We start from the raw sequence: 13,958 nt of genomic DNA, 5'->3' as shown, positions 1-13,958 counted from the left end.
AGTGCTGGAAGAGTACTGGAAGAGTTCTGGTTGCTTATTGGAGTGGAGAAGTGACGAAAATGGCGTGTTTGTATAGTGGCTAGGACAGAAGTCATGGGTTTTTTTGTTAGTAGTATGAGCTAATAGGGTTGAATCTGTAGAGTGTGAAGGGTAAACTAAGTATATAGAAGAGAGTAAAAGTCAAGAACAATGAAAAAAAAACGGGGGAAAACAGCGTTGCGAAGGGAGCCAGAGACAGGGTGTGAATTTAGTCGTAGATAGGTCCACATACGGCTTTGAAAGGTAGATAGAAAACATCTACTACAAGGGCTCCCTCAGAATACATAGTACATAGTATCTACTGAGTTCGTTCTACATTGTTTCTTGAGTATTATCATTGGTGTTGCTATAATCTCTAGTAGCAATCAAGTTTTATTATTATCTATCATATATTAGTGTATACTTTTGTGCCAAGAGTGTGCCAAAGATGCCCGTAGAATTAAAATGAAGGCAGAAACCCAGATGTAAACAGAATTGAATAAATATCGTTGAAACGTAGAACCAATCAGGAAGTGAAATTAGCCATGATTTTAGGAGTGGATGGCTCACCGGAAACCTTAGTGTTGCTATCAAAGACACACTCATGGTTCTTCTTGTTGCATCCCTCGCACTTGTTGAGGAACTCATTGAAAACACACTTCACCTTTCTCTTTCTGCAGCTATTACAAGAAGACTTTCTAGTGTTGTTATTGTTGGCACTGGAAGTCGAGTAAGTTGCTGATGCTAATGTTGGAGAAGTCACGATCGTGGTTGTGCTTTTGATCAAGAGTGGCTTGACAGAAATCTGCTGCGTTTCCAAGGTCTTAGACAAAGCGGAAGTCAATGATGCAATGCTCTTCATTTGAGTCTTCTTCTTTGCAATCTTGGCTGGCTTTTCCTTTTCCTTTCTGATAATAGAAGTAGAAGTAGACGAGGAGTCAGATGAAGGACCTGACACACTCTTCTTCTTGTTGTTGGACATAATATCCTCTTTGGTGAAACCCTTTGTGAAGCAACAAGTTAAACCCTTCAAGTTACAGCTGTTACATGACTTGAAACGGATTAACTTATCATTGGAAACAATCAAGTTGATTTCCTCTGCGACCTTAACCAACTCACCTTGTGTCAACACCTTTTCGATCTCTGCTGTAGACATGTTGTAGCCGGTTAAGTATCTCTGAGCATCAGCGTCCTTTGAAACAGCCTTGCAAATGATGGCGATCTCGGCATTACACTTAACCTTTCTCAGTCTGCATGCGTCACAGGAAGGACCGAGTCTTTGCCTTCTCTTGTTAGTCTGGTTCTCGTCTTTAGCACTAGAAACATTGTGGTCTGAGTCGGAATCGATTCTTGGAGTTACATGAGCAGAAGCCATGTGAGGAGAAGACATTGGTGACACAGAAGACACGGAGCTTGCCGAGGTCAATGAAGGGGTGGAAATGGATGATACTTGAGTAGTTAAGTGTGGGTGGAAGTGACTGTGCTGACTGTGTGCATCTTGGTTTTGTTGCTGTTGTTGTAAGTGCTTTTCTTGGTTGCTGATATTAGCGATGGCACTGGTTAATAAACCGAGGCCATTGTGGGCTACCTTCTGGAAGGAATCGCCAAGATGCTGAAGGTTGTGTTCTGTTAAACGACTTGTGGAATTCTGGTGTGAATAGTTGTTGCTGGAGTTTGGAGTATTAGAGCCAGTACTAGAGTTGGAGTGGAAGTAACTGGTGGTGTAGTTGGAGTTGTAGGTGTTACTGGTGTTGGCGATTGCGCCAGTAGAAGGTAATCTTGTCAAAGGAGGTAAGAGGACTGGTTGTGGGAGTGTTTGTTGGTGTTCGTTAGTGCTAGATGGGGGTCCCAACTGTCTTATTATAGGCAGTAATGGAGGCAATGATACTGGGGAACGAGTTCTGGAGTATTGAAAGGGCTTGTAGTAGTCCGTCTTACTACCATGGTTCATGATAGAGTAAGATAAGAGGTCGTGAGACGACATTTTGCTTGGTTCTATATATATTGTGCAATTTTGATGTAGTCAATGTAAAAACCTAGAGTCGATAGTATGACTTGGTTAAAGACTCTTAGTGTGGAATGGTAGCGTTGGGGTATTTTGCAATCGTTTGGGAGGGCCTTTTACAGTAGTTTAAGTATAACTAACTGTTTTCACGGGTTATTCAAATTTATGGAGGAGGTAGTTTTTCTACCAGAATACAATTGTCTAACTTACCCTGAACATCGGGTTTTCAAGAAATACCTTGGTATATATATTATATGCATTTAGTCACAAACGACACTTTACCGATTATTGCAAATTTGGGGTTTCGGTAGTGCACAAGCTTTCACAGCATTAAAAAGATTTTTATTCCTGGGGAAGCAAAAAAAAAAAGAGTCGAACATCGGTCCCAGTAAGACGGGTGGGTAAGATGTCTGGCTTGCGAATTTTTGATGAAGTTGACCACAGTCGCAAACTCCGGTATGAAGCCGAAGTTGGGATGGTTTTGGGACGGTTTATTTTGGGAGTGTTTGTGATATTTTATTCACGGGAGGGGAGTGACAAAAGGAAACAGTTTCGAAGCTGATTGACACGAATTCAAGCCGTATCTAACGAAACGCTGGAACTGGGGACTGGTATGAGAACAAGAGCCATTCCATTTTCTTGATCAACTCCGGAGTTCGGTGGTGTGCTGCTAGCAGGCAACACCGCATGGTCCCAGAGTCGCATACGATCAGGAAAACCTCGGGTCCGGTCTTGCGAAGTGAGTCTTCCTGGTTAGACAGATTGTTGTAGGGCTGTCGAGTCCTCTCAACAAAGGTTCACATTTCTCCGACGGATGATGTCGGGTGAAAAAAATTGAATGCCATCTCCACACGAGAAAGTCAGGGTTATGTAATCGTAAAACTCTGCAACCACAGCGGAACAGCAAGAGGCACGTGATGAGCAGCTCCGGAGAATGGTCTATCCCCAAGGCTTTTGGTGTATTGTTGGCCGAGCCAGAATCTCTGGAAGTTCCTTGCATTATGAGAAAGTAACACGATTCGGAAGCTCTAGAAACGACTCCGACAGTGGAGTAATAACCCAATTCTCCACGGTGGTGGTGCTGGTGAGCTGATTCTACAACTAGGTTGATATACGACCCTTAACTACGGCATGAAGAGATCTTATTTGGCGCATGGCTACCGAATTTCAGAGTTTCGCCACGGTCTAGTTTTCATAGCTCACCTAAAGAGGAGATCAGAGTTGCCAGTATTGCTCTTCTCACTAACTAGTCTTTCTCTGGCCTGTGATTAGACTCCCGCGTAAGTGCTTCGGATTTCGGAGACTCAGCTTATACCTGTATGTACCTATCCCCTCTTCTCCTGAAAATGACACCGAAAATTTGGCTAATGCTCTGGAAAACGATAGCCCTGCTTTATCAGGATTTGCATCTAACAGTTCCTTTTGGGAGGAGGCTCCCCTCCTTTGCCGCCTTTTTCCCAGGATGATGACTAGTTGTAGATTACAAGAGACAGTGATTTACAGTGTAAAGTTTAACAAAGGTGGTAGTGGCGTTGCGTATACGAGACGATGACGAGCCATATGGGGAAGTCGCCAGGAAATGCCATTTTACGTCTCTCTCGTACCCATTCACGAATTGTTCTATAGGGTGTTCTCCTCTCTTGGAGTTAAACATCATCTCCTCTTAAAAAGAAATGCCCGGTGAAACCACCCTATAGTCCAAAATCGAACTATTTCTTGAAGGCTAAATTTCAGGTGGGTTATGGAAATGCCTAGCGACATAAAATCCTATTCTGAACTTCCGTGGTATCTTCAGATTTGGTTCCTCAGGTGCCTAACAATTACCCCAAAATCTCCTCTATACGCATATAGTTCCGTAGTCCGAGAAGGAATTCATTATTATTGGGAATTATTTCTCGGAGTCTCGAACTACTCCGCGGTCGAGACCATCCCATTTTTTCCTGCTTGACCTTACAGTATATGTCAAACGAGATGTAACCCACTTCCTCTAACGGATACCCCTCTTCCAGCTGATGGTGGGTGCACTGATGGTATCCTGTTAGTGAATCATAAATTTCGGTTATTGTCGAGTCATCGTAAACTTTATACCGTGAGCCCTCTCTGCCACCCGGCCTTGCGATGAGAGCACACGGCGTACCCTCTTACAATCCACGTCATTGGCTTGGCCTCGGTGCTTTGGACAGTACATACTTGCAACCAATCTCGGATTTTGCTTCCGATGCTGGTGGCCATGTGAGAACCGCCCAAAAAACCGTTGCATTCAATTCTTCCAGAGCAAACTATTCGGAGTAACGCTGAAAAGAGGAGTGTGCTGGGTACAGGCCCCTGACTATTCTGATTTTTCCTCTCGTTCGAGCCTTCTGCCCGGGAGAGGAGAATCGCGGCACTGCGAACTCGGGAATTTCTTTTTTGATGGGGAAAATGAGAATGGAGTTAGAGATGAATCAAATGACTCAAGCAGAACGCTCGGATTGCAGCCAGTCGAAAACTCCGAGATACAAGGCACGTGATGTTTTTAATAGCTTTGTTCATAGCATTGTTCATAGCAAATTGATAAGATTATGGGATGAAGCTCTTCCGTAACTTCAATGTTCAACTCATAGAGTGCTGACTTCTACGTTGGATATCATTGTATATTTGATGAGCTTTCCTGGCCCTTGTGGTGGAGTGAGACTTTTCGGCTACAGGCGTTCGGAAAGGTTATGAGAATACCTTTGTGCTACAGTCCGTTGCCGCAGTACCCATGGAATTGTATGGTCTGCCTTTCTTCTTTTTACAGTAGTAGCTACTATACAACAATGCAGTCAAAAAGGATATATGCAACAGACCACGGAGATGGCCACTATTTGAATCCGGTGTACCATTTTCTCCCTACTACCTAGCCATTATTTAATCGCCTTTACTTTCACTAATTCACATTTTCTTCTCCATCAACTCTCTTCAAAGACTGACACTTTTACATAGCCATAAGATTAATTACACTACTGCGTCATGGATGTCTACACTCACTATTATCGATCCGCTGAAATTTTTGCAGTCAAAAAAACCATCATGTATACAGGCACAGATTGTCTCCTAAGTTTTTATCTCTGTCTCTGTCTCTGTCTCTGTCTCATCCATTGTCTCTCTCTTATTACAGTGATTTGATTTATTATTCAAATTGGGGGCCAGAATTGATTGATATTAAACCCAATAAAGTTCACACTACTTCTCTCAAGCTAATTATTATTGAGAACAACTTGATGTAGGATTGAATTAAACTACAATTTCTTCTTGTGACTCGTATGAATTCGAGCTGCAAGTGTGATATAAAATTGAAACCACTGTAATTATCAACTGTCTGAATCAACTGTCTGAATCAACTGTCTGAATCAACTGTCTCAATCAACTCTCACGTCTCATGTCTCAATCTCTCATGTCTCATGTCTCACTATTTTCTCTACACACATTAAATTTCCTACACACAGTCTATTAGTGTACTACTGTCTTTTTTCTCTCTTCTCTTCTCTTCTCTCTTTTTTTTTTTATCAGTCTCATCAAATCTCTTCTCTACCTCACTGATCCACGTGACTTTATATCAGCTCGTTTTTCCTCTGTTTATGTTTACGCCCGTTTTGGAATCCAATACTGTGGGTGTTTACCTCAAAAGAACCATATCAGATTTAGTTTCAATGACAGGACAGACATTTCTCTAGTGGTACGACGTGAAACAGCCTCTACATAGTGTATTCAGCGGTCAAAACACGTCTTAACGGTTAAGACAGCCTTTAGTATAGAGTTACACCACTCACCACCAACTTCTAACTCCATCGGCTTACATTTACCGCCTAACAAGCAACAAAACCCCCTACGATGGACTTGCCAGGAGGCTTTATGGAGTATCCTAGTAAGGAACCATCTCTAAACACTCCTATCAAAAGGATACAGAATTTGACACTCAATTCTCCATCGTCTCCGTTATACCCTAGTCTCGATGATATCATCATAACGTCACCTTCACAGACTGTAGTGACATCCATGTTGGAGAGAGGATACTCACAAAAGATCACCAACAATGTTCTTCAAGAACTCAATTCCAGGGCTAACGAAATATCGAATTTGATAACGTCCCCTCCTTCAAACAGCAATATGTCTTCAAGAACTGCCACTTCAAGACGTCTGAAAAGGTACAGTGGTATTCACCACCACAAATTTCAACAAATGGAGTCTATATCACATCATTACTCAGTCCACGAGATGCCGACGGAGAAATCCCCCGTAAAGACCGTCTTGAATAGTAACTTGAATAATAACTTGAATAGTAACTTCAACAGTCACGGTACAACTATGGACCCAGGGAGTAAGAGAAGCTCTCCAACTGTCGCTCAGTCCAGTACAAAACGTAGAAGAACACTCAATGGACCGGAAGAAGTATTAAATCTGCAGCAAGGTCTGCTTCAATTGTCATCTTCGCCTGATAAAACTCTTTCCAGCCCAATCAGAAAGATTTCTCCATCAAAGAAATCCATGAACTTGCATTCTATATTGACCGGAAATGAAGATTCCGTTGATAACTCAGCTCTCTCCTCTCCCACTAAAGAGAAGGAATTCGCTAAACCATACCCTCCAAGCAGCAAATTCAGAGCTTCATCATTGCAAATGGCAGGGGTTCACACACCTCAGTTACAGAAGAAATCATCTATACCACAATTGCAGAAGAAATCTTCGATCCCTAATTTGCAAAAGAAACCTTCATCTTCCAACTTACAAACTAAGCCATTATTATCCAACTTACAAAAAAAACCATCGATTCCTAATTTGCAGTCGAGACCATCTATACCCAATCTTCAACAGAAGTCGTCCATTTCCAATTTGCAAGCTCATGCTCTGCTCCAACAGCATCCATCCTACACGCCTTCATATGCCCAGCCCACATTGAGCAAAAAGACTTCGATACCACAATTACAGAAGAAGCTGTCAATACCCAATCTTTCATACTCAAAGGCGACCACTTTCTCATCATCGAGTAATTCTACATCCAGCTCTAAGCTTCCTTCCTCTTCTTCGTCAAGGTCAATTTCCCCATCATCATCGACTCGTTCCTTGAACTCCCGCATACTCGGATCATCTAGTAAAATCAATACCGATCCAGTTTCATCGCACAAGTTACCTGTGTCCAGTTCTGCTAGGTCAATAAGTCATAGTAATCATGCCGTCAGCAGCAACGCAAAAGTGACAGTTCCGCAGCCCTTTAGTCTTTACGACAAGCCTACTATATCATCGTCACAGAAGTCTTTGAATAAGTTTCAGAGATTTAGAGATAAATTCAATTAGTAAACCGGTGTCATGGATTGGCACAATTGTTGAACTACATTCTTCATTGTTGTGTCTTGCATTAATTCAATAGGTCTGCTGTTATCTTTTACATAAAGATCATGCACTAAGGATTAAATTATTTTAGCATATTGCATCTCAAATCTTCTCTGGTTACCAAGAATGAAAGGCATTAATTTTTTAGAATTAAATCGTTATTATTCATAAATATGTCCACGAACTATTACTTAAATACGTTTAACATATGATTCATATAGATTCAAAATTCACAATTACTAAATTATCGAAGGCTTTTATTGTCTGAATGAAGAATAATATTACTCTCTTCTGCGTAGCAGTACTTAATAAATATTAGTCTGGACTTTGATCTCTCCACCTACCGTCAATACTTGAGATCCAGACCATTTCTCTCCCTTCTTCAATGTTACGAAGTCAGAAACGTGGCCTGGTTCCACACAAACCATGTTCAAATAACCAGTTTTTGGCAAGAAGTCAGCCATTCCATCAGACTTCTTGATCCATGGGTTCCAGACAACAGCATCTGGTAAGTTAACTCTCTCGACATTGACCAATACCTTTCCAAACTCAATGATCTGGAAGATCTTAGACGTGTCTACCTTCTTGTAAACACGGTCAAATTCCTCATGGAATGATACAACTGGCGACTTTTCGACATACTCTTCTGCCAATAATTGGTCAAAGCACTTTTGGTCAATTAAGTTGTTGACCAAAGTGTCAGTGATGTCAGGAACACGGAAGTAGGTATGGAACAACCAGTTGAACTCAAACTCTTCAGCACCAGGATTCTCCACCTCAATGGAAGTAGTTAACTTTTCTTCTTCCAAGGAAATGGTAAGAATGAGAGTAAAGTCGTACTTACCCTTGCCCCATAACTGCAAAGACTCGGAACTGACTTGTTCTGGACTCAAAGCAAATTGAACAGTTGGTGGGTTGGCTGTGGTCTGGCCCAAGAACTCCCAAGTAGAGTTTCTTGCGAAACCGTGTTGAGGCAATGGGAAAGTTGGATGACTTTCATTCTTTTGCTTTCCAAAAACTGGGAAAACCAAAGGAATTCCTCCTCTGACTGGCTTTGAACCGTCCAATTTGGCACCTTCACTCAACCAGAGTAATTCCGTGCCCTTATTCTTCCACGAGATGACATTGGCACCATATTTGAGAATAGTAACCGAGGTTTCTGGGTTGGAAGGATGCGTAAGCACCACTTGCGAGTCGTTATCTTCTACAGCCATGATCTTTGAGCTTTGTGAGTACTTTTTACCAAATACAACAAGCAATTGTTTATTCAATGTCCTTTCATGGACTAACGTTCTTCCGTTATACATTCGGAACTTTAGCAATCGGCGTAGCAAACACGGGGACCTGTACATAGTGGCCAAGACCTTGGGGGACTGTGGAGGAGACACGTCCTTGGGATGAGGATGGGTGTCGGTAATTGAAGAGGGAATGGGCTCAAATGCTATTGTAGGGGTTAGAGATGAATGTGGGGATCAAGTTGTTTTGTTGGGGGTTAATGGAATTGGAATTGGTCTACCAATGGTGGGGAGTAATGGGGAGATGGGTTATCCCGTACAGTCTTGTTAGTCACGTGATTGTATTGGGGTTTTGTAATCTAAATATTGTAAGGGCTTGAAATACCAATTGATAATATGTATGCAATTATGAGGGCTCTGTCCCCAGTTGAGTAAGCCTATTTACAAGTTAGAATAATAAATATGGTGTATCAATGAAATATCAATATACAACCACCTCCTGGTATATGTCCTAACAATGGTCTCTGGAACTGTTCATTGCAGTCATTGTGACGTCAGATCAGATGTATGGGGCTGCTACTGCACAACTGTTCCGATCAGGTAATAGATCCGTGCCGCAGATGAAAAATGCAAATAAGTAGTTGTCCTTCGATTCGGCAATCATTTGGTGAAGGTCCTTCCTCTGGCAAAAAATCCTAACGGCATTCTACCTCCTTCTCTTTCAAATCTGGTTCTTCTATCACCAAACCGCTTTGCAAGGGAGGGCCTCCAGTGCCTCCCCTTAGAGATGTCACAGCAGACTCCATTTCTAATGGAGACAATCGCTCGATAGGAATGATGGAGACGCCATATTGCTCAAAGCTGAATTCTCTGGGCCCGAAACCTACTATCCAGCGAGGTGCGAATTGGCGTAGAAAACAATCTCCATTGAACCTATTCATAACGGCCTCGGCATCTTTTCTAGAGTGGAGCTTGACAATGGCGTGTCTTCTCTCTCGATTGAATTCTACTGACTGAATCGTACCATACCTCCCAAGAGCTGTAACTAATGTACTCTCGTCGACAGTTGGAAGAATGTCACCTATGCATAATGTCCTAGAATATACCTTGATTGAACCCTGAGGTAAACTGTTGTCAAATCCGACTTTTCGAGAGTTGACACCATCGAATGAGACCGTCAGTAACAGATTAGACTGCTTATTCACGGGGCTCTGCGTGTCCATTTTCCACAACCTTCTGCAAAGTCATATATGAAATTAGTCTATTGGTAGCTTGTAGATGTGAACACTGTTCGAATCACTTAGAAGTAGTATTCCAAAATATAATTTAATATTGTTCCACCATATCCATCCTCATAAGCCGCAGGCTGCCCCACTGATTTGCTCAAAGTTCATTGCTTGCGAAAATGATGCTCAGGTCGAAGCGCTCGTTTTGCAGCTATTTTCGTCAATAAACGAGGAAGAGGAATTGCAACAATACGTACTGTCGCAGGAAATCATCTCACAGTTGTGTAGAGCACAGTAAGTAGAACGCTTGGAGAAAGCCAGGTAGTTCCTTTTTGCTTAAATATGGGAGTCTTATCTTGAAATTTATTTTAGCATATTTTAGCATATAAGAGCACCAAGATAAAAAGACTACAAAATGGATGAATGTGCTAGAGCTGTCATAGGAACAACGACTTCCTCTTCATTAAATTGGCCAGACTACAAATGGAACCAACTCTCATAGAATTCAAGGTAGTGTAACTTCACCTTCAAAAGCATCTCTCTCCAAAACTGTATTGGCAACCCCTTAACACATCCTTATCGTACAAATTAGTGTGGTTAACAATCCCACAACTCACAACTTCTACCATGCAACAATCTTCATTACAGACCTTAATTGCAGGTCGGCATCTACTGAGACATGACTACGAGGAACAACAGCATAATCACACTTCAGCCCCGTTGCAACGCTGGTGCTGGTATGCTACTGCCGTGTGGACCGTCTCTCTATACTCTGTTTCACATCACGTGCCTCATTACCCCTATTCTTTCTTGTTATTCTAGGAATAGCCGGAATGCCGGTCACCCAAACTGAAAAAACTGCCAGGCCGAGAATTTCTTTTGTGGACCAAGTGCCGGATTACATCCATTACGCACTATAAATCAATTACATAATATCTCACGTAATCAAAACATAACAATGGCCCCAGAGGGTTCTGAGTCGTATTTGGGGTCACAAAAGAAACAATTCCGTAGTGGGAAAACGATTGTTTTATTTACGCAGAGCAAAAGACATTACCGAAGGGGACGCAAATTAGACACATGAGAGAAGCATGAGCATGAATGATTAGGGGCAGTTGCATTGAGCACTGTTCGTGAACCGGCGCAGAGCTCATCGACCCGGCTGGTGAATTTCTAATTCCCGTGAGCTATTGGAGTTAAAATCCCAGTCCTTACAGTCGTCTCAAATTCTATAGTACTGTAGGCAATTTACCAGTAAACATTACCAAAACCGATACCTAGTAAACGTCACCAAGCAATAAGCTCTCACTCTTAACTCATATCTCTGCCAGCTTCTTCTCACTTTCCACTCTACCGATTGTCGCGCATCTCTCGGTACGGATCGTTGCGACGATTTCATTTTTTTCTTCGCTCCCTATTTTCTCCCAACTCGGTCCCTACCATCCCTCACTCTGCCTCACTCTCCCTCACAATTTCCCTCTTATTTCCTCCCATTTCTCCCACGTCTGCCCTCACTCCCCAGTTTCCTTTTCTTTTTTTTTTTTTCGCTGGAGAACAAAAGAAAACAAAAGCCCTCACCGAGAAAAAAATAGGAGCAAGTGATCTGTTTCATTTTTCTTTCATTTATCATTCATCTTTAGCAGAACATATCAACTAACCAACCGCCCCAAGCTACATCATCACCAGCACTCGCAGAAAGTGTCCATTGCATCGAACCCATTCACTGTCTCCCTTTAGAGCGTTGCTTGACGGCAAAAACCCCGGTTTTACTACCCTATAGCCACATTTCACACCAGGTGCTTTGTTATCACAATGCTGTCTTCCATTCTAAGATCAAGAGTGGTCCAGAAACCCTACCAGCTCTTCCACTACTACTTTCTTCTGGAAAAGACTCCAAACTCTACATTAGCCGACCTCTCGTTCGAGACTGATATCTCCATATCCATCAGAAAGTTCAAAGCACACAACTGGACCATCAATGAGATTCTCCATTACTCATTTCTTCTGTCCATCATCTTTTTTGTATTCATAATATTCCCAGCATCGTTTCTCGTGAAAATCCCCATTCTTGCTGCCTTCACATTATGCTTCCTCTTACCACTCACGTCCCAGTTCTTTGTCCATGCATTGCCAATCTTCACTTGGTTGGCCCTCTTTTTTAGTGCTGCTAAGATCCCAACTAGCTGGAAACCAGCTATCTCCGTCAAGGTTCTCCCTGCAATGGAGACAATTCTCTACGGAGACAATTTGTCTAATGTTCTTGCAACAGTTACCACATCCTTTTTGGATATTTTGGCTTGGCTTCCTTATGGAATTCTCCATTTCAGTGCTCCATTCGTTTTGGCACTCTTTATCTTCCTTTTTGGCCCTCCAACGGGCCTTAGATCATTCGGCTTTGCTTTCGGATACATGAACTTACTCGGAGTTCTCACTCAAATCCTTTTCCCTGCTGCTGCCCCATGGTACAAGAATTTGTATGGTTTAGAGCCTGCCAATTACTCCATGCAAGGTTCCCCAGGTGGGTTAGGGCGTATTGACGCTTTACTTGGATTTGACATGTATACTACTGCTTTCTCGAACTCTCCATTGATTTTTGGAGCTTTCCCATCGTTGCACTCGGGCTGTGCTACTATGGATGTCCTTTTTCTCTGCTGGTTGTTTCCAAAATACCGTGTACTCTGGTGGGGCTATGCCACTTGGCTTTGGTGGAGTACAATGTACTTAACGCACCACTACTTCATTGATTTGATTGGAGGTGCAGTTTTGTCCTTTGTAGTCTTCCAGTACACCAGATACAACCACTTACCAGTAGTTGACCAGAAATGTTTCTGTCGTTGGTCCTACATCGAGGTTGAGAAGGTAAACATTGCTTCAGTTGACCCATTGTCATCTCACTTTGTCAGCATCAGTGACATTGAGTCAGCAATTCCTTCTTCTTCGAGATTCGCCAACTATCCATACTTCCTTGCCCAGAGTAATGGTACTGTAGTTGAAGACTTCGAGATGTCTACCATTTCGAGATCAAGACAAACCTCCAGGACTTTCCTTACTTCTTTCAATATTGCAGAGCAAAATGCAGAGTCTGTACCCTCAAATTCAATTAATCATTTAGTTGAGGAGGAAGAAGAGGATAGTTCATCCTTGGAAAACAGCGCTACACCTTCTGTATTTGAAGATGAGCACCATCAAATCAGCACTACCGCCTCCCAAACATCACTCGAGGACTTGGAATCGACAGGGTCCTCAGCATTTGATGCCAGCAAGCCTAAGGGCTACAAGAGCAGGTAAATGGTTGCAGACACAGAAAAATGCCAAAGCTGGCTGCCTTTTGCAACCATTGTACATATTACTAGAAAATTAGAGATGGGTCAGTCGCTAATCTAATAACCACTCACGGTGCCCCTAATTCTCCCAATAATAAATTAACGACTCCGAATCATCCTTTCATAATGATTGCCTTTCGTCTTCGATCCTTGTGCATTTCCCAATTCATCCATAATTCCCTATTGACATACTAGTTTGACAATCAGTACTCTGAGAATCTTCTTGGCATGAGTTAATCGTCCTAATAATTATTATTTATTTCTTCCGATGAATTGGTCTGGCAAATGTTAATAATTTAATACATAATTAATGATACAATCTAAATGTAAATGTTGGATGTTCAATATTATAGATCGAAAACTAAGTTTGGCTTACGGAGTTCAAAAATTAGATCCCTAAAATGAATCTGGACCATATTGCATCAAAAATAAGCCCATCTCTCCTTCTCTAAGCTCCCTGAGTGGGAAATCTCCTTAGATTGCTGAAGGAATATTCAAGGAAACTGGTAGTCACATTAGGAGAAATTCCATATTCCTATTATTAGATACCATGTGTACCGAGTTCTACCATAATGTGTCAATGTCCAATCAATTGACACTTGGCAAGGAATAGAGAACGAATTCAAGAAAATAACACTTTTAAAATATTGACCAAATCTCTACGAACTACTTAGCTCAATGGACAATCTAATAATGGGTCTACTAATGTCGTCTAGCTTGCATGAGTTATTGAGTGACCGTCGTAATGTTCCTAAGAGCCGTTCAGAGTTACGACTTCTTCATAATTTTTCAAGGGGAACAT

General features: G+C 42.0%; 5 protein-coding genes across 5 annotated transcripts; 2 read left to right on the top strand and 3 right to left on the bottom strand. All coding sequences in view use genetic code 12, as the record gives it.

The window, feature by feature from the left end:
• Window positions 1-167: 167 nt before the first annotated feature.
• SUT1 (Sut1p) lies at window positions 168-2,480 on the bottom strand. Its single transcript, XM_064921527.1, has one exon. The coding sequence runs from the start codon at window positions 2,000-2,002 to the stop codon at window positions 545-547; it is 1,458 nt and encodes a 485-aa protein (XP_064776898.1). The 5' UTR covers window positions 2,003-2,480; the 3' UTR covers window positions 168-544.
• A 3,395-nt stretch (window positions 2,481-5,875) lies between these two features.
• On the top strand, window positions 5,876-7,336 carry RJT20DRAFT_132005 (uncharacterized protein; the record flags this gene model as incomplete). The annotated part of the gene is made up of 1 exon (XM_064918101.1): window positions 5,876-7,336. One exon carries the CDS (start codon window positions 5,876-5,878, stop codon window positions 7,334-7,336), a length of 1,461 nt encoding a protein of 486 aa, XP_064776897.1.
• A 341-nt stretch (window positions 7,337-7,677) lies between these two features.
• Window positions 7,678-8,679, bottom strand: RJT20DRAFT_4436 (glucose-6-phosphate 1-epimerase; the record flags this gene model as incomplete). Its single annotated transcript, XM_064920170.1, has 1 exon — window positions 7,678-8,679. The coding sequence occupies one exon, from the start codon at window positions 8,677-8,679 to the stop codon at window positions 7,678-7,680; it is 1,002 nt and encodes a 333-aa protein (XP_064776896.1).
• A 647-nt stretch (window positions 8,680-9,326) lies between these two features.
• Window positions 9,327-9,665, bottom strand: RJT20DRAFT_84872 (uncharacterized protein; the record flags this gene model as incomplete). Its single annotated transcript, XM_064921251.1, has 1 exon — window positions 9,327-9,665. A coding segment is annotated over one exon (339 nt), but the record flags the coding sequence as incomplete, so codon positions are not given.
• Window positions 9,666-11,645: 1,980 nt separating this feature from the next.
• Window positions 11,646-13,121, top strand: AUR1 (inositol phosphorylceramide synthase; the record flags this gene model as incomplete). Its single annotated transcript, XM_064921327.1, has 1 exon — window positions 11,646-13,121. The coding sequence occupies one exon, from the start codon at window positions 11,646-11,648 to the stop codon at window positions 13,119-13,121; it is 1,476 nt and encodes a 491-aa protein (XP_064776894.1).
• Window positions 13,122-13,958: the final 837 nt, after the last annotated feature.

The sequence above is a fragment of the Scheffersomyces xylosifermentans genome (genome assembly GCF_036884685.1).
Source record: "Scheffersomyces xylosifermentans strain CBS 12540 chromosome Unknown RJT20scaffold_1, whole genome shotgun sequence".
Classification (NCBI taxonomy): domain Eukaryota; kingdom Fungi; phylum Ascomycota; class Pichiomycetes; order Serinales; family Debaryomycetaceae; genus Scheffersomyces; species Scheffersomyces xylosifermentans.
This window is presented reverse-complemented; position numbering and strand designations above follow the sequence as displayed.